At 47.4% G+C, this 19,768-nt stretch overlaps 5 protein-coding genes across 5 annotated transcripts; 1 reads left to right on the top strand and 4 right to left on the bottom strand.

Moving 5' to 3' along the window:
* Positions 1-253: 253 nt before the first annotated feature.
* On the bottom strand, positions 254-1,648 carry Uch-L5 (ubiquitin carboxy-terminal hydrolase L5). The gene is made up of 2 exons (XM_017172871.2): positions 1,473-1,648; positions 254-1,393 (listed from the first exon to the last, which is right to left on the bottom strand). Exons 1-2 carry the CDS (start codon positions 1,546-1,548, stop codon positions 495-497), a joined length of 975 nt encoding a protein of 324 aa, XP_017028360.1. The 5' UTR covers positions 1,549-1,648; the 3' UTR covers positions 254-494.
* Positions 1,649-1,747: 99 nt separating this feature from the next.
* Positions 1,748-11,858, top strand: Jarid2 (Jumonji, AT rich interactive domain 2). The gene is made up of 4 exons (XM_017172780.3): positions 1,748-2,354; positions 3,621-10,314; positions 10,376-10,534; positions 10,596-11,858. The coding sequence occupies exons 1-4, from the start codon at positions 2,206-2,208 to the stop codon at positions 10,905-10,907; spliced, it is 7,314 nt and encodes a 2,437-aa protein (XP_017028269.2). The 5' UTR covers positions 1,748-2,205; the 3' UTR covers positions 10,908-11,858.
* pall (F-box protein pallbearer) lies at positions 11,760-13,125 on the bottom strand. The gene is made up of 3 exons (XM_017172781.2): positions 12,957-13,125; positions 12,761-12,888; positions 11,760-12,697 (listed from the first exon to the last, which is right to left on the bottom strand). The coding sequence occupies exons 1-3, from the start codon at positions 13,038-13,040 to the stop codon at positions 11,962-11,964; spliced, it is 948 nt and encodes a 315-aa protein (XP_017028270.1). The 5' UTR covers positions 13,041-13,125; the 3' UTR covers positions 11,760-11,961.
* Positions 13,126-13,570: 445 nt separating this feature from the next.
* LOC108078661 (uncharacterized) lies at positions 13,571-14,800 on the bottom strand. The gene is made up of 3 exons (XM_017172590.2): positions 14,648-14,800; positions 13,760-14,100; positions 13,571-13,699 (listed from the first exon to the last, which is right to left on the bottom strand). Exons 1-3 carry the CDS (start codon positions 14,720-14,722, stop codon positions 13,591-13,593), a joined length of 525 nt encoding a protein of 174 aa, XP_017028079.1. The 5' UTR covers positions 14,723-14,800; the 3' UTR covers positions 13,571-13,590.
* Positions 14,801-15,486: 686 nt separating this feature from the next.
* On the bottom strand, positions 15,487-18,574 carry LOC108078660 (uncharacterized). The gene is made up of 5 exons (XM_017172589.2): positions 18,119-18,574; positions 17,895-18,047; positions 16,261-16,510; positions 16,005-16,189; positions 15,487-15,915 (listed from the first exon to the last, which is right to left on the bottom strand). The coding sequence occupies exons 1-5, from the start codon at positions 18,224-18,226 to the stop codon at positions 15,847-15,849; spliced, it is 765 nt and encodes a 254-aa protein (XP_017028078.1). The 5' UTR covers positions 18,227-18,574; the 3' UTR covers positions 15,487-15,846.
* Positions 18,575-19,768: the final 1,194 nt, after the last annotated feature.

Raw genomic sequence — 19,768 nt, forward strand, 5'->3', positions numbered from 1 at the left:
TATTCTATACGAGCAAACCACTCCATTCGTTTCGTTTCCTTTACGTTACAGCAAAACGGTTGCCGGTTTTTATTTGCTTTTTTATATTTAAATTTTTCACTATAAAGGTATTTAATTATCAGGGCAGCCACAGAGATCCCTGGGTATTTGAATTCACTTTAAATGCGGTCCAAAAGTATGACAAGAAATTTTTAAAATATTTCATTGCATGCTTTTAGATAAATTTTCTGAATGAATTTGAAATGCTTGGCGATTTCTGTGGCACCATTTTACATATATATTTAGCTTAACACGCAGATTAGTGTACGAATTAACTGGAGCAGAGAGAGAGCGGGGAGAGTGTATAAAAAACTAAAGTACAGTACAAGGCAGTGGGCACCTAACTAGTCACCAGCAATGGCCGATTGCTTCTAGTTTCTCGCTCCTCGAGTCAATCTATGATCAGGCTTTGCTCGCCAACCTCAGATGGGGATACTGTAAATGCTGCTCTTCTCCTAGTTGGACTCCTTCTTGCGCTGCGCCTGTTCGCGGTCCAGCGCCCGCTGCTTGGCCTTCTCGTAGATGGGCATAAGCTGCCCAGTTTCTCCCAGCATTTTCAGCAGCTCAACGATGAACGGCAAGTAGTTGTGCTTGCGCCGCACGTTCTCCACCTTGTAGCGCTTCTTCTTCTGGATCTCGTACTGGATGTAGGTGCGCAGACTGCTGATCTCCGTCTGGCGATCCTCCTCAGTGTCCATGGCATTGGGAGCCGGATTGAGTAGCTTGTCGATCTGCTGCTCGTAAATGCGCTGTCTGTCCGAGATGAGTGCCATCAGGTTGAAATGTATCTCACCGTCGCTATAACGCTGCATGCGCTTCTCAATAATCGGGCGCACCACATCGATCCAGTTCTGCTCTGGCCGGATCTCGCCCAGATCTATGGGACCTTCGCGCAAGCCGTCCAACTCGTAGAGACGACCGGCGATGGGCATGTAGCCGACAAAGTGGTAGACATCCTCGTCCTTGTTCTGGTTCTTCATGTCCAGCTCGAAGAGCGTCTGGCGGGCGAAGGAGTTGTGCACGGTTCGGATCTGGCTGGCATTGCTCAGCGTAAGGCCCTTGTTGTACGGATCGAAGCACTGGCAGAACTCCTTGAAGTTGGTCAGCGTCTCGCCCAGCTTGATGTCCTCGTGCTCCAGGTTCATCAGCAGACTCAAGATAGCTTGCGTGGCGCAGGCATTGTTGATCACCTGCTTTGCAAAGAAGATGTTTTCGCGGTCCAGGACCACCTTGCCGGCGGGCTCGTCCTCCTGCACCCACTTGAACAGGAAGATCAGGCCGTGGATCGGCTCCAAATTCTTGAATGACTCGCTGTCCAAACTCCAAATCTCCTCCACCTGGGCGCCATCACAGCCTGACCGCAGAGAGAATGCAGGTTTTAATTACAATGCATTTCTTGCCGGCGTCGCTTTTGAAAGCGCGCGATTACTTACCAAATTCGCGAATAAGCTCCGTGAACACGCCCGGATCGGACTCGATGAGACACCAATTTCCAGCACCGTCGCCCATTTTGCTTTTGGTTGGTTTATTTCCTTCTTGCTAGAGTAGATTTAACCACAAGCTTTTTTAGCTCTGCCAAATTTTTTGTCAACTCACACAAAACATCAAAGCACAATCGATACCGATTTTTCAAGAGTGCTGCCAGATGCTGCAAATGGCTAAATTCGCGCCAGGGCTGGCTTAACAGCTGGCCGCGGTCCGGCAACGCTGCCGTCCGCCATGACACAAAGCTGTGGAAGAAGAAGCAGACGAAAAAAAATATGTGCAAGCAAATCTCGCGAAAGAAAATGAAATTTGCAACAACTGCCGTGTGTGAAATGTGAACGTGGAGAGTGCAACGCACCATCGAGACAATAAAACGCATTTTAGTGAATATTTCGCCAGCGCCCCGCCCCTTAAAGTTGCGAAAAGATGAAGCGAAAATACGAAAATTGCCTGCTGCAGCAGAGGCAGCAACAAAATCCGTGTTTGTTGTAGATATACATATATATATATATATGCAAATCCCATCCGTACATAATACGGGGAGTACGGCGGAGATACGGATCAGCAGCCGTGAAATATAGAATAAGGATATCGGCTCTGCCGCATCCGCACTTGCATCCAAATTTATTCAAAGTCCGAGAGAGCGCGCGAGAAAGAGGCGCGAAAAATTCGCAACACAAAATGGTTGTCTCCAAAGACAACAAGCGTCGCCGAAAGGAGACGGAGACCCCACCGCCCCCGCCGCCACCACCTGCGCCAGCGGTGGCCACTCCAACGGCGGCCGGAACGGCGACTCCGGCCATTGAGTCGTCACCCGAAATGCCCAAGAGGTGAGAGTGCCAGTGCCATGGAGTAATCCATAGGTTCGCCTTTAAGTGACATACGTGTGAGTGTGTGGCAGATGACGTCGCAGCGTCAAGTAACGGAGCACTAAGTGTGTTTGTTTGTGTGTGTGTGTGGGTGGGGGGAGTAATTGCTGGAGAGGTGGGGGAGCTGGACGCAATTGTATAAGCTACAGAGAGCGTGGCGTTGTTGTTTCCATCGCAGTGCCCTTCGCTTGAAACGCGCTCAAAGGGGGTGTTTCGCATCAGCCTCACGGTGGGGATAGGGGTCGTGGCAGCGGGGAGTCTTTCCCCCACTTAACTCAGGTGGAATATGTGTGGAAAATGTATGTACAGTGGTTAGTCACTAAGCTGAATATTCGACACAGTTAATTAGGAGCGTCTGTCTGGCCATAAATAACCCAAAAGGGAACACTGAACAGCGTCTGTTGAATTCTAATTAATTTTATCAGCAGGAGAATGAATATTAAAAGAATTTTCCGACTTTAATAATATTAACTAAATAAAAAATTTGATTATTTTAAAAGCCTTTTTACTGTTTATTTGAAAATAAGTATTAATTTACCTTTAAAATAATTATAAAATTTTCAAGATTCTTTTAAATACGATTTTTCTAACGACCTTTGCGACAAATAAGCTTTTAAAGTTAATGACGAAGTATAATTAAAGTTCAAGTTTAGGATTAATATTTGTATAATTCTTGTAATATTAATATAAATAAATATGAACATAAAAATAATATTAAAATGTTATAAAAATATGTGCACATTTTTAAACTATTTTAATATTATTTTAGATAAGAGTATCAAACTCATATCTTAGTATTATTATTTATGAAAACCTGCCCTTAAAACTGATAAATTTATCGACGGAAGAAAATTCAGCAAATAGCATTACCCATTATTTAAACGAAACAGAGGTCTATTCGTTAGACACAAATCTCTTTGCTAATTTAGCTAAATTCGTAATGTGTTTCAGATACAGATTTTTAAGCTTATTCTCAGTTGCTGAAGTTAAGGTCTAAAATCAATTAATTTATAGCAAGAGCTTTATTAATCCCAATCTGCTTAGCCAGAGACCACTGTATATGCTCGGTTCGCGGGGTAATTGCACACATAACTCAATGCTTTGTTATTGTCCTGATTGAGGGCTGAAATTAATATTGACTCTTCTCTAATTTGTATCAAGTTGAGTCTCTTCCAATTATAATTCACTCACACTGTCCTTTTTCTTATTTTACCCCCACCCTTGCAGAACGAAGGTGCAGGCTCAACGCAAGTTTGCCCAGGGTCAGAGTGCTCCAACCAGCAGCTCGTCAAGTATTGCCGCTTATAGTGCAGCAGCGGCAGCAGGATCTGGCACTGGATCTGGGCCCAGCACCTCGGGAGTGGATAGCTCCCAGCCGCCGATCGAGATTCTGCCGAACAAGTGTCCCAAGGCCCAGGATTTCCTCACCTTTCTCTGCTTTCGCGGCACTCCAGCGCTGCCGGCGCACTTGGACTACCTTAATCAGGGCAAGTCAAAGGATTCGGCCAAGGAGGCTGGTAATAACGCAGTCGGCGGTCAGGCCAACAATAATAACAACGCCAAAAAGGTCGCCAACAATAGTCGACAACAGACGACGGGCATGGGAGCGGGCGGCAAGAAGAAGCGCGGCCGTCCTGCCAAATCAGCAGGTGGCAAGAAAGCAGCGGAGGCGGAAACGACGGCGTCCACCGAGAAAAGCGCCTCAATGGCAGCAGACAAAGCAGTCAGTGATAAAAACAATCTCATTGCGGTCAGACAGCCTGCAGTTCCTTCGCCAACGCTAGCGACTGCTCCAGCTCCAGCTCCTGCTCCCTCTGTGTTGCCAGGAGCTGTACGCAAGCGGGCGGAGATCGTCACCGATGGCAACCGACGTGGTGGAAGAGGGAGGACAGCAGCTGTAACTGGAGCAGCCACCACCTCCAACGATAATAAACGGCGCTCGAATCGTGCCATCACTAAGGAGAGTAAATCCGTGATAGAAAATGATAACGAATCGGAGGAGGACGAGGAGGAGGATCAGAAAAGACACGAGGCAGTCGATGATGATGACGACGAGTTCTTCTCCGCCCACGATGCCACCTCCCGCAACGGTGAAGCCGAGGCAAAGGCAGAAAGTCCTATAAAAACAGAGGAGAAAGCCAGGCGAGGACGTCCCTCGGGCGGCAAGAAACAAGCAGAGCCGTCTGAAGCCCAACAAACAGCGCTGAAGGACAAGGCGCCCGTAAAGCGTGTTAGGCAAAGGGAATCGCCTATTTTTATACCCTCACCCGAATCCTCGGGTCGCATGACTAGACAGCGGGCTTTTTTCGAGCCCGTCAAGGTTCCGCCGCATCAAGAGGAGACTGCGACCCCGGAGCCGCCCAAGGAAGAGCCCGAATCACCAGAAAAGTCGGAACCCGAACCAGAGCCCATCAAGAAGGCAAAGGAAGCCACCAAGGAGAAGACGAATTCTAGTATTTATGCCAAAGACGCCAAGCAGCAGCTGGAGAACGGAGACAGTCAACATGGTGCAGGAGCCAAGGGCAAGAAGAGCTTGAATGTCTTTGATTTCAGCTCGGATGACGAACAGCCGCTGGCAAAGTCTATTAAGCTGAAAAAGGGCGGCAAGGGGGCGAGCCCCAAGAAGGGAGGAGCAGCTGCTGCAGCTGCTCCGGCGGCCAGGAATCGTAAGGCGATTGCTAAAAAGTTAGAAAAGGAAAAGCTGGAGAAGGAGAGGGAAAAGCTGGAGATGGAAAAGGAAAGGGAGAAGGAAAGAAGGGAGAAAGAGCTCGAAAAGGAAAAAAAAGAAAAGGAGAAGGAAAAGGAGCCTATTCCCGAGATCAAAGTGGAGGAACCGCCGAGTGGAGGGAAGCGCGGCAAGGCAGGCAAAAAGAAAGCTGAGGATCCACCAGCCGACGAGCAGGACTTGGCGCCCCCTCTGTCCAAGAAGGCCGCACCTAATGCCCGCGGTTCTAGGAAATCAGCGAAAGGCAAAACCTCGGAGGATTCCGCAGAGACAGAGCCTCAGAGATCTCAGCGACCTTCCCGCAAAACGAAGGAGGCAGCTGCCATCTACATGGGCATCATTGGCCACAAACTGCAGCTGGCCGACGACGAGGAGGACGACCTGTCGCTGAGCAGCTTTCCAGACATACCCAATGTCAAGGAGATGGAGAAGATGGAGAACGAAATCAAGCGCAATGCGGCGGGAAAGTTAAGCGTGCCGGAGGCCACGACGGTGCTTCCGGCAGGCAAATCCAACCGTAAGCCGTCGCCCCGTCCCAAGGATTCGTCAGCAGGTGCACCAGCCCCAGTTGCCAAGTACGAGACCCCCTCCCCTCCAGAAGCCGAGGAGGAGAAGCCACCGCCTCCAGCACGACGTGGACGTCCGCCTAAGCAGGCCAAGGCAACTGGCGGAGCAGCGGCACCGCCACCGCCCCCAAAGCCGCCCATCGAAGGCATGCTGGTGAAGAAGGGCTCCCTGGCCAAAATATCCGAGCAGGCCAAGCCCAAAGCAAAGTCCGAACATTTGAAAGTCGACTCCGACGAGGAGGAGGACTTTCTCATCAACGAGGAGCTGAACGAAACCAAGCGCAAGCTGGAGAAGAGTTTCAGTGACTCGGACGACGAGCCGCTGGCCATAAAGGTGCCATCCGTGATGGTGGCGACCTCGTTGGTGAAGGAGAAGGAGGAAGCATCGCCGGCCAAGGTGCTCAGTCCGCAGCCCCCAAAGCTCGTGGCCACGCCATCGCCTACCATCTCGGCTCCAGCTCCAGTATTCTCTGCTGCTGCTACTCCTCCTTTGCTTCCGCCGACCACGACCAGCACTCCCACCACCCAGCTGACTATGCTGCCGCTGACGGCAAAGGCCACGCCCACGCTGGGCGGCCCCATGCCCAGCATGTTCCCGGGCATGCACGCCAGCTATTCCCCGGTGAAGGCCATGGAAAAGAAGCCGCCGGTGCCCACGTCGAAGATCCTCAATGTACCCGCCACCTACGCTTTGCCAGGGAGTGCCAGTGGGAGCGGAACGGTAGGCGGTTTCCAGAAGACCTCCTCTTACCTGCCGCAAGCCTCGCCTCACTATCATTCCGGATATGTGCGTCCGCCTCCCACGCCAACGCATCAGTTTGGCAGCGGCGGAGCACCATCCGGGAGTAAGACTCCCTCGCAGGGCACCACATCCTCTTCCCCGCTGAAGTATCAGACGCCGCCAACTACCTATCCGCCACCCATCGAGGCGTATCAGTGCCCCAAGATCAATCCGAACTTTCTAACGCCCAAATACGAGCGGAGTCCATTGCCGCCGCCGCGTTCCTCGGCCAGTAACAGCTTTCCCAGCCCTTCGCCGGTTAAGTTTATGCCCACGTCAAGCACAACTGTCACCACGACAACGTCAGTGGGCACGCCGTCGTCCATCGCCGCCACTAAGAGCCCTTTAGCTCCGCCGCCGCCATCGCCGCCGGTCAGTCAGGTGATGATCCAGACGTCCAGCTTAAATCTGAGCACTAGCATAGCGGCCACCGTGAATGCAGCACCAATGGCCGTGGCATCCACATCAGCAGCAGCGGCACAGCAGGCGGCGGCACAGCAAGCGGCGGCAGCAGTAGTGGCTGGAGGAGTCACGGCCACGGCCACACCTCCGCCAGCGCACAGCAATAGTGGAGGTGGCGGTGCTGCCGCTCCCAATTCCGATCCCCTGAAAGACGAGATTGGAAGCATACTGGCGCAGGCCACCCTCATGCCCAGCAAGGAGGAATCCGGCAAGATCTTTGGGATTGCCAGTGTGAGCTTGGCCCAGAGTTCGGGGCCAGACAACACCAAGTGCACCCTGGGCAAGTGCGGATCCATTCACAAGCCTGTGCTTGGGCCAGTGGTGCCGACGGAGGGTTATTTCGGTGACCAGTTGTCCAGCAAGGAGCGACGCAAGGCAAAGGTGAATATGACCCACGAGCAGATCCAGAAGTGGCTCATCGAGTGCTCATCCAATCCGGATGAGATCCAAGATGACTTGGATGATGATTTCGATGATAGTCTGCGCCCGCAGCAATCCACAACGCCGCCTCCCACAAGGGATGACAAGGAGCTGAGTGCCAGCTTTAGTTCTTCATCGAAGAACACGCGCGGTGATCTGGGCAAGAGCGAGAGTGCCTGGTCGGCAAAGGGGCCGTCTCTGAAGGCCACACCCGTACTGGTTACGCCACCCAGTCGCAAGGAGCAGTTAGAGCAGGCGGAGGCGGTCAAGGATTGCTGCGATGCCTTGGATTATGACAAGTCCTCCACGACGCCAGTGAATCTCACACAGAAACTCAACGCCAATGAGACACTGTCAGCCGCCGCCGACAAGAAGATTAACGAGCGCAAGACCAAGGATTCGGTGAAGGCATCCTCGACAGCCAAAACGTCTAATCAGCAGCCGCGAAGTGCCGCCGCCACGCCTCCCACTCCTATATCGACGCCCACTCCTGTACCTCAGGCCTCAGCCAAGAGCAGTCCCACGCCGCCGCCGGTGGCCAAGCAGAAAGCGGAGAAGGGCAAGAGGAATGCCGTAGCAGGTTCTGGAGTGACGGCTATGCCTTCACCGCCGCCCGCGGCACCCACTCCGCCGAATCCGAAGCGAACGCCGGTCTACAACCAAAAGGGGAGCAGGGCACAACAGCAGCAGCAGGCACAGCAACAGGTGGAGGCCAAGTCCCCAGCTAATCTTCCCACCAAGAAGGAATCTGTTTACGCCTTTGGCAAGGAGGAGGAGGCGACCAGCATTAAGGCGTCCAGCAATCGTCGGCGAGCGGATCCCAGTCCAGTTCCTCCTGCTCCCGCTACCGTGCCCAATGCGCTGAGTGAGAGATCGCCTACCAAGAAGCGAGCAGCAGCAGCGGCGGCAGCCACAGCAGTCCAACTGACTCTAAGTCCCACGGAGAACTGTAAGATCGAGGGCAAGCCGAAGGCCACAACTGGAAGGGGTGCCAAGAAGGCACAACAGCAGCAACCTGCTCCAGCAGCAGCGGCAGCCCCTGTAGAACCCAGTGGGGATTCGGATGCAGAGGGAGCCACCTTCTACATTCCGCTTCAGGGCGCTGGCGTTGGCGGCAGCGGTGACGGAGGCATTCAAGGTGTGGCTGTCAAGCTGGGACGCGAGGGCCCTGACGGACCGAACCAGAAGGTGGTTATGCAGGCCACCCTGGTGACCAAGGCCCAGATGGATACCAACTCAAAGCCGCTGCCCGAGTCTTTGAATACCAACGAGTTGGTAAAGACGCTTCTCCATGCGGCCAGCAATGATGCAGCCTCCGCCACGACTACAACCAGCCTCAAAAGCACGCCCAAGGCCAGCACTTCGGCAGCAGCGGGAACGGGAGCAGCAGCTGGTGCTGCTACTGCTCCAGGAGCTGCCTCCAGCTTGGTGCGTGTCAACTCCAACTCCTCGCTCTTTTCCGGCTCGGCCAAGTCAAGGACAGCCGCCCAGACAAGTTCCACAGCGGCGGCCGTTGCCAAGAAGTACAAGGATGACACACCCATAAAGATGGCCAATAACACGGCCTTTCCGCGTCACGACGATCCCACCCAAATGGTGGAGGCACCCATTTTCCGGCCCACGGAGAAGGAATTCGCCGATCCCATTGAGTTTATCGAGAGGATCACACCGATTGCGGCCAGATTTGGCATCTGCAAGATCATTCCGCCGGCGAGCTTCAAGCCAGAGTGCCGGATATCGGACGAGATGCGATTCACCGCCTATAATCAGTATGTGCACAAGATGCTCCATCGCTGGGGCCCCAGTGCCAAGGAGCTGAGTGCGATCAAAAAGTATTTGGCGACCCAGAGCATCGTGATGAATCATCCGCCGTGGATCGGTGGCATGGAGGTGGACCTGCCGCGGCTGTATCACACGGTGCAGGAGCTGGGCGGCCTCAAAGAGGTGATCGAGAAGAAGAAATGGTCGCGAGTGGCGGAGGAAATGTGCATACCCAAGCTGGCCCAGGATCGGGTGACCAAGCTGGATGACATCTACTGCAAGTACCTGCTGCCATACGACACGCTCTCGCCGGCGGAACGCCAGAAGCTCTTCGACGAGGTGGAAGCGGATTGGGCTAAGCGGGAGGCAAGGGCGCGACGAAATGCAGATCGATTCGTGAACACGGAGAGCGTGTCCAATGAGGAGGATGATGTGAGCAGCGACGAGGATGAGGAGTCCGAGGAGGAGATCGATGGCGTGTCCATGGAGTGTATAGTCAAGGGCCGAAGCATGCCGCTCAGCCAATTTTATAGAATAGCCCGGAATACAATGGCGCTGTGGTTCAAGAGCACGGATCCCACGGTCAATGAGGTGGAGGCTGAGTTTTGGCGTCATGTTGCTGTGCGGGACAGCCATGTGTGCGTCCACTCGGGCTCCATTGACAGCTCCGGTTGGGGCTATGGCTTTCCCAGTCCGGGTCCCAAAGGCAAGGGCTCCAACTATGCCAGGCATCCGTGGAACCTGAAAGTGCTGACCAATAACGTGGGCTCTGTGCTGCGCTCCTTGGGCCCCGTTATGGGCGTCACAGTGCCAACGCTTCACGTTGGCATGTTGTTCTCCGCATGCTGCTGGTACCGCGATCCCCATGGCCTGTCCTGGATCGAGTACCTTCACACGGGGGCCTCTAAGCTGTGGTACGGCATTCCCGACGATCAGAGTGCCAACTTCAGATCGGCTTTGACGTCGCTGATTCCAACGCACTGCCAGAACAAGACCATCTGGCTGCCCTGTGATACGGTCATGGTGCCGCCGCACATGCTCACAGATCGTGGTGTGTCGCTGTGCCGCATCGAGCAGAAGCCGGGCGAATTTATTGTGGTCTTCCCCAGGGCCTACACCTCCAGCCTGGCCACTGGCTATGTGGTCTCCGAGAGCGTCTACTTTGCCACCATGTCGTGGCTGGATCTGGCCAAGGATGATTTCAGGGTAAGTGTAGCCTTGGTTGCCTCTCTTTTTATATGCAGGGTATTATAATTTTTTCTTTCAGGACATCCATGAAAGCTGTGAGCCCGCCATGTTCTCACTGGAGCAACTGCTCTTTGCCTTGGGCTACGATCAGCGTGTAAACTCGGAGGCTCTGCATCAGATGCTACCCATGCTGAATGAGGTGTGCGAAAAGGAATCGGCAGCCAGGGAGCAGCTTAGAGTGAGTTTGCTTTTATTTTTCTCCCAGAAGTTTGCCTAATTTTTTTTTTTTTTATTTTTAGGCTGCCGGCGTAACATCCACCGAGAAAGTGCAGGCGGAAAAGGGTCAGAAGGCCAAGAAGCAACAACAGCCGCCGCACAAGTCAATTGAGAGCGAATGCGATCTGTGCCGCGCCAACCTGTACATATCGATGGTGCGCACCGAGGAGGGCAGCATCTACTGCCTGCAGCATGCGCTCAAGAACCTCAACAATGGCAATATTCAGGCCAAGCAATGCAAGCTGATTTACGCATACAATGTGGACGACATACAGCAGTTGATCCGTCAGCTGCAGGAGAAGATCCATCACAAGGCGGCGGTGAAGAAAAAGTAGCATCGTCGGCGTCGTTACTAAAAGGGGCGGCGCGCAAGACAACGGGATGGGATGCGGGATTAAGATGACGCAGGTAGAGAGTCAGATAAATGTACATATTGTATGGAAGATGTGTATACTACGTATGTGATTCGCCATCTTTGGGTGAAATATGTAAAGTGATGACCACGCGAGTTGATTGATCTGTGTGACGTATTAAGGAGCACATATACATTATATATATCTATATATATATATTTATACAACATTTATCTCCCAGTTAACCAACTGACACTATTCACTAACTGTATGATAAATAGGAGCATCTATAGGCTAAGGATCTAAGGATAAGGATTCAATGCGCGGCAATGCTTTCACCTTTGACTAGTTTATACAATTATTTAGATCTTTAGGAAGTTTGCAATCATTTTGTTTTCCATTTTCGTTTATTTTTTTTGTTATGCCTTGTGTACGTACCCCTTCCACTACCTTTCCCCCTTCCCCAAATGAGAAATGTTATTAACCCTATTAACCCTTGTGTTGTTGTAAATATAGTGCGAGCCTGCCTAGTGTATGTAGTTAGCTTTCGGTTTAAGAGAGAGAGAGAGGAAACCATGCTTAACGTGTTGCAATTTCTACCTACCTTTTGTACGCTAAGATATAACGAGTAATTAACATAGCGCCTCCCCATAAAGCACCTACAATAGTAGGAGAGACCCGCGATGGATCCTCCGCTTAGCTAACGAACTAACGAACGAAAGCCAGAGTTACTATCGATTCACCAAAAAAAGAGAAATAAAAAAAGAACACGACACAGAAACAGATGCAAACCCAGATCAAGGACAACAGGCAATAATTGCAATGAGAGGGAACTTTTTCACTAAATGTTCAATGTGTATTTATATAGTAGTAGTCATAATAATACATTTTAAGTAACAAGTGCAACAATAAATCTTAACGCGATATATCGAAGCTGCTGCTGCACCTGGCTCTAGTTAATCCTACAATCTGTCAGGATGGGTGGATGGAGGACGAGTTGTTCTCTAAGCATAATTTTTATAACCTAAATCCCTGGCTAGACCTTGGGCTTCTTCATTGCGGGGCAGTCGGTGCTGGCCACTGCCTGCCGTTTGATGGCCCCACCGGGCATATTGGCCACCACATCCTCCAGCTGGCGCTTTAGCTCGGACACCTGGGTGGTCAGTTCGGTGATGGTGCTGTTCGCCTCCTGCAGGCGACGATCCTGAACCTTGCGTGCCACCTCCAGGCTGCGCACCCTCTGCACGATTCGCTTTTGCAGCTTGTGCTGCTTGATCAGGTGCTTCTTCAGTCGCTCCGGACTGGAGCTGGAGTTCTCCGCTGGTCTCGTTTGATTGTTGGCGCAGAGCGGTGAGAGCGACACGATGGCCTGATGGATTGCATGGTCGACAGGCCGACTGATTCCTGTTCGCTTGACGCCGCTAAAGCTGATGTCGCCGAGGGTCCGGCACACTACCAAGCGGGTGCCCGCCGCCGTAGACTCAGCCAGTTGCTTCCGGTGCTCCAGCTTGAAATTCACGGCGATCTTTTCATCAAAGTGTTCGATGGCCATCGAGGAGATGTCGCGCAGCTCCTGTAGCACCTCGTGTGGTCGCAACTGCTTGGTGGAAACGCTCAGTATACGCAATATGCCGTTTATCTCGTCCAAGACGCGACCCGGTATAAAGCAGCAGATGTTGAGATCAATAAACTTGGAGTAGGTCATCGTTAGCATGGATATCCGCGTCTCAATAGAGGTGAGGATGTCCGAGTGCCGGGAGAGGATGTGGCTCCTAAGCGAGGCGATTTCATGTTAGTCGCAGGCAACTCTCCAGAAACATCTCTCCAACACTCACCTTCGCTCCGACTCCCGGCGTGGCAGCATGGACTTGATGCGTTTAAAGCTCTTGGCATGTTCCATGATCACTTTATTGAATCCGGCATTCAGAACCTTTTGACAGATGAAGTTGAACCTAGTGCAGACCTGGTAGAAACGTCTAGTTTTAGTCACGGGTCGGAGCCTTTGGGGGATGCCTCTCCTGGCTGACTCACCTCACGCTTTTTTGCCACTTCATCGTAGGGCAGCAATTCGAAAATGTCCTGAAGCACCGTCTGCGGCAGGTCCAAGAGATTCATTTTCCTTTCCTTCTAGTTTCTAGTTTTTTTTTTCGAGAATTTTGTTCGAGATTTGATATTATTGTGATACGGCAGTGATGGGAGAGTTGGGCTGCAAAAACATTGGACATATCGATTTTATTAGAAGAAGCGATACATCGATATACGGTTATCGGAAGCTGGTCACACCTTAATCGTCTTTGAAATTGGCGTTGCCAGACTATACAAGGGGAAAAGTCCGTTTTATTTTTGTTTTTTAAGCTCTGTGCAACTTTCTATGGATAAAAACCACTTTAAGTCATAAATGTCATAGACAATCTTATGAATTTTTATCAAAAGTATATACATTTTAAGATATTACCCGGATTATACATTTTCTTTGAGGTTTCTATAAGTTATTTTGCGATATATCAAGGTTTTCAAGTAGTTTTACTCTCAGAAAACGGCAATATTAACCTTAAATTTTAAAATATTTTTGTTAAGTTAGAAATTAATCTCTCAATTAACTTGTAATATATTTTTTTTATTTACAAAGTGGGAACAACGCAACGAAATTAGAATAGAAATTAATCTAGGCTTGTATCAGAAATTTGCTAGCATCATGAAGATCATGACCAAGAGGCTCCAGCTCAGGCTTCTTCTTGGGAAAGTAGGGGTTGTGTTCCGGATCAGCATTCAAACTGAAAGAAGCAACCAATTAGTTATAAGGAAATATTAATAAAGAGATTGCTAATATGTACTTATAAAAGCTGGTGGCCTCTTCGCACTTGACATTGTACCACCAGTCGCATGCGAACTCCTTCTGATTGAAAATGGTTCCGTTGGTGCAGAGGAACGAGGCACCCTGGTGACCTTCGCGTCCATCGTGGCAGACGTGATACGCCTGACAGCCAGTCTCCACATTGGCGTACATGCCGGGCGTGGCCGGGACATTGTGGCAACTGAAGTGAGTGTGGGGCACCTCATGGTAGACCGGATAGTCCACGCCCGGAACACCGGGTATCTTGTTCAGATCTTGCTTCTCCTCATGATGCTGCGGCGCGTGTTCCGCTTGGGGTGGATTGAACAGATATCCGAATTTCTATAAAAGCACAAACTTTGTATCAAATGGCAGCTATTGCATAAGAGAGTTACACTTAAAGGAAAATAAGTTATGTCAAATTTATCAGGATGAAATTAAGTTAATCCTTATGAAATTGTATGTATTTTAATCTGAAAAAAAATATCAAAATTTTGTATATCCATTCAGGATGTAGATATGGCAAAATCTCTAAGAGATCCCTTTTAAAATCTCCTCTTACTTGGCATCCATTAATTTTTTCTGTGCAGAGCCAGAGCTCGTGCCCCAATCCGGTTTGGTTTCGTACCACCGATACCTGGCCTCCGTCTCCAGTTTCCCCGGATCAGTGCTCATTATGTTATAACTACACATGCACACACATGTGTGTGTACCTCAATTGCAGGTTGTGTGTTACAATTTTTGGGTCAAAAGTGAACGTGGCCAAGACAAGCCAAGACAAACGAACCCAGAGCTTTGTCAATTGGGGTGGCGCACGCTCGCTCTCGTCTTAATTGATTCCTCAGCGTAATTATACACCCTCCTCCAGCTCCTCCTCGAGGATCCTCACCTGCACTTCGATGGCCACCACGGCTCCGATCACGACCATTAGCCAACAAGAGAAACAGACCAGCTTCAGCATCATTTTCCTGCCTGCTCTGGTTTCTGGTATCTGGGAGAGTTTTGCTGTTGAGTTTGGACCTGGAGTTGAAGCCACGACCGTCCGAGTTGGGTTTGAAAATCACACTGAGCTGCAGTTTTCCAGTGGCGGCCACTTGAGCGTGTGGCGGCAGCTCCTCCAGCGCTAGAGCTTTCAAGGGTACCGCTAACCGCTGCCACAGATCTTTTAATGGTTTCGATTTTTGCGATGCAAGCTTTTTCCACCAACAAAAAAATTGGCAATTGGCAAATTACCGTTCGCTCTGCTTTAATTATATTGCCAAAGTAAAGTAAACGAAACGCTGGGAGCCTACTGCTCCCTCTCTTCCCCACATAATTATGATATAAATTGTTTATGGCAGATGTTGGAAAGTACAATGCAGCACGGCGGCTACGGTTTATTTTGCAAGATGCTCGCTCTGCTCGCTCGTACAAATTGTTTACGCTTAACTAGCTAAAAGCGATGACCGGGCTTAGATGCTATAATACGTGAATGGGTTAACAGGCGATGGGTGGATGCAAACGGTTACACAGGGAAAAATATGTGTCCTTTTTGTAGAAAGAAAATAATACTTGAATTGATAATAATTTCTTGTGAGTTTTTAGAGTTAAGTATATCAGTTTGATTGATATTTTATAATTTATCATTTGAAACGAATTTTTGACTCTTAAGAATTTACTGCATACTTTCAGAAATATTTTAAAATTTATATTAAATATAAAAAGTTGTTTGTGTCGCATCTTTTCCCTTTATTATAATCTTAACATTCTCCATAGTTCTTTCAATGTAATTAAATCTTGCATTTACGAATAAAATTAAATATACATTTTATTCTCACAAAACTGAAATACTTGCAAAATATATATTTTTTCTCTCAGTGTATGGGCTGGGCTTGGAACGGCTTGCATAGTTTGGGAATGGGAATGAACATGAAAATGGAAATGCACTAATCGGTGAGCGGGCGTATGGCAAATGTTTTGAAATGATATGCAGTTGGTTAGATAATGGTTACGTCTCGTAAACCTCAAATTAAGCTACAGATGAACATAATGTGCCATAAGTATATTCACATAAATTCTACTAAAATCGCTCATGTATAACTCTAAAAACTAATAATTCTTGCGGGCCATTTGCGGCAGGTTCAGTTTCTTCAGCAAATCGTCAAACTCGCTGTAAAGCTGTGTAAAAAAAGGGAATAAAATAGTAATAATAAATTAATAATTATTACATCAGTTCGTCTGGCGGCGACGGCAAGTCCCCAACTCACATGGGTTGTGCCATAGCTGTCCACATAGGTCTTGCTGCCCCGGGAGGTCTTTTTGAATGCCGGCAGCACCGGACTGTGACCATGCCGGAGATTCACATTCTGATACGACTGCGCCTTGGCCGATCCGGCCAGTGGGTTCGTCTGGCTCTTGCCGACCGTTGGGGCCAGGTCCAGAAAATTTGGCACTAAATGGGGGTGGGTGGAATGGTAAGATAAGAAAAAAACCAGGTGGCGATCCCTACCCATCGCTACTCACTCTTCTTGGGCTGCAACTTGACCTGGTTGAGCAGGGGATTGTGCAACTGGAGCTGTCGGTAGACAGGCAGGGCATGCTTTGGCGGCACCACCACGTGCTGGCGCCCCACCGCCTGCGGATACAGGTAGGTCGTCTCCACTGTTGGCACCTGGCGGTAGTGATACCGACCCTCTCGCGGCGTGAACCTGCCATCCGAGCTGAGGGCGATGTGGAAGACGGTGCGCATGGGCTTGCTGTAGTATTGATAAACCTGGTGAGGGGAATTAAATGTGGAAATTTTTACTATATTATTTATTTGTTTAAAATATAGCTTGCATGGCTGCATTTGTTAAATTTTTACATATTCCTCACTACATGAATATGCTCTTAACATTTATTGCTTGTTTAGCTAGGAACATAAATCTGTAAAGTAATTAATTGTGCAATTTTGAATTGCATTTATATTACAGATTGTTAAACTCAAATGAAATATGTATGCACTTTGCTATAATTAAGAAAATTAAATTATTATCGTAAATTCTTTGGGTTGTATACTTATATAATATTTACTACTTCTTTTTAACTAGAATACATATAAATAAATTGATATTATGAATCCTTTGCTCAACGATATATTTTTATTATATTCTGACTGCTTTAAAAAGATTCTTTGTGAATAAATTTTAAAATATTAAAGAAAGTCAATGTATTTAAAATAAGTACTTGAGCTTGTAATATTATTTTTCAAGACCCTTATAGAATTAAAAATATGTTTATGACTGCTTTTAAAAGATTCTTCTTCTTCTTCGGTAACATTTTTTTTAACATCATATTATAATGTTAAATAACTCCACTTCAATAATAACTTCCTATAAAAACAGCTTGCAATACAAATGGTTAACGATCATTACAAAATGATTAATTGATCTGTCCTTAATTTGCCAACTAATAGAGGTAAATAAATACTTGAATAAATACTTGATTTTGAATGTTTAAGCTTTATTAGTACATTATTCGGTTTTCAAAATACTTTTGGAACATTTTAAACATTTTACCAAAAACAATGTAAGCCTTGAACGTTACTTAAAGATAAATTCAAGGCTTATATCATGCTACTTCCACCATTTATATTACCCTTGTAGAGTATTATAATTTTGGTCAAGAGCTTAAAACGCAACGAAGAACTCATTTCCGATCCTATATAAATTATTTATATACTTGACCAGCATTAACCGATCAGTTTGGGGTTTTTTATTTTATTTCGTAAATCATTAAATTTTTAAGAAACTTACATTTTTAATATTAAAATCAGCAGTTCTATTAACCTAATAAAAACTTCCGAATAGAAAATTATGTTTTTGGTCCAAGTATTAATTTTGTTGAGCTTTGATTTGTAAAAAAAAATATAATACAAAAATAGTTATTTAAATAATGTGAATATTTCACTCTTCTTGAGAGCAAAAAGCCTGTGATTGTCAATTTGTGATAAAATAAAAAATTCTAAAATATTGCAAAAACATCAATATTTATCCATGCAAAGAATTCGTACGCGTTTTGTATGTATTGCAATTTCAAATAATAAATGTACAAATAAAATAATAAATACTTTTTCTAAGAAATATTTATTTATAAGGACTTTCTCCTTTTATTTTTACCTGTGGATTCCGCTGCTCGGGCACTATGCCATCGGGCACTGCGATGCCCTCCTTTTGAAGGCGATTGAGAAACAAGCGATCCGTTTCGAAGGCGGTGTCTGGGATCTTGCCGCCCGCATGTGGCAAGACTTGCTCCCGATAGATTTGGCGTTTCTATAAATTGGTTTTGTGACAGAACAATTATTTATGAACCTAACAAAACGTGTCATCCATGGACTACACACCTTGTGGTTGCGTTCCGCCAGCTCAGAGTCTTGGGCAATTATGCTTGGACTCAGGCAGAGATAAAGCACTGCGATCAGCGAGATCACCAGGGGTGATGGCATTTTCATCTTATTATCTTATGATTTCAATCGGGTTTCTATGGTTTTCAATGGTTGATGCGGAATTCAAACTATTTCCGCTATTAAATATGTAACAGAAAAGGTCAAGTTGATCGACGACGACAGACACTGGCACTCGCGGATCGGCAGACAAACGTTAAGAGCTCGGTACACAAATCCAGATGCGAGACATTCTTCGACATTCGACAGGTAATTGCACAAGATTCGAGAGACAAGAGACGACGACAGATGAATGACGAGCAGAAAGAACGATCGAGCGACACGATCACGTGAAGCTACCAGGTAAGTGGATCCCCGATACGATCTCCGATATCTTGCAGTTACGTTGTGGACGCGTCGACGGTGCCAAACATAATGAATGCAAATGCACAAAGCCGATCTCCGCCAGAGCTATGGCGTTATGGCGCTATAGCGGGTGCCCGTCCTCTGCCACTGCCGGCAGCGAGCAGCGTTCATCATCATCATCACTATTATGTATCATCATGAAAAGCAAGAGTAGTAGTAGTAGCAGTTTTATTTTATGCTTAACCCAAAGACGCTGAACCCTGAATGATTTCCCATTGCTTTTACTTAAGCTGCAAGTACACAGAGATTAAAATGAGAGGATAACTTGGGAAAATGTAGGATAAATTTAAGGATAAATATGGGGAGTTATTTAATAATAAATCGAAAAAAACATCACCCCGATCAATATTTAGAAGAATAGAAGGCATTTTGGTTTTTATATCGGAACGAAAACCCTAGTCTCTGTTATCTTAACTCTATATTAATCAGCCTGTTTATATATCTTAAACATTTATGTTTCCTTAAAATTATATATTATTTTAAGTATAATTTTAAGATCACCAATTCTTCTAAGAGCTCAGTTGAAAACTCTCTCTTAAACCAAAAACACAAACTTTTTCTTAGTAAAACCTCCAACCCCAAATATTTTCAACCTGACGGTGTATTAGTTTTTATTTGCGGTTTTTAACTGGAAGTGGCAACAAAATCATTTTGTTCGAATTGCCTCAATTAATCTTTTTGGCGAACTTGCTGCCCCCGGTGGCCAACCGCGTCCATGATGATGGGATGACGGGTCGGCTACTTGACTTGAAAGTCACAGCAGTGGAGAGGTCCCTTTTTTATTTTAAGGTCTGCTCAAACATCATTGTTATACATAATTACGCTGGTTTCTTGGACATAACAATTTTGGTATTGTTCCAAACCTTTTTCGCGTCTCAAGTCGAAAGTGAATGGCTTGGAATTGGATTGGATTGGATTGCTTCGGTTCGAAGCTGAACCTTTTGTTTTTGCCCATTTTTGCAGTTGTTTACTGATTGCGCCCCCAAAAGTCAACACTTTTCCTAAACGCTTCTCATATTCATTGATTGTTTTCGTTATTATTTTTAAATATTTGTGTAATTTTTTCTCCTTGGTAGTCACTTACTGCTGACTTGCTGCTTAAGAGAGCTCTTTGGATGATGTTTTCTTTTCATTGCACAAAGGTTTTGTTTTGTAAATAATGCGGTTTATTGGCGCTGCCAGGGC

The sequence above is a fragment of the Drosophila kikkawai genome, chromosome 3L (assembly GCF_030179895.1).
Source record: "Drosophila kikkawai strain 14028-0561.14 chromosome 3L, DkikHiC1v2, whole genome shotgun sequence".
In the NCBI taxonomy this organism is placed as follows: Eukaryota; Metazoa; Arthropoda; class Insecta; order Diptera; family Drosophilidae; genus Drosophila; species Drosophila kikkawai.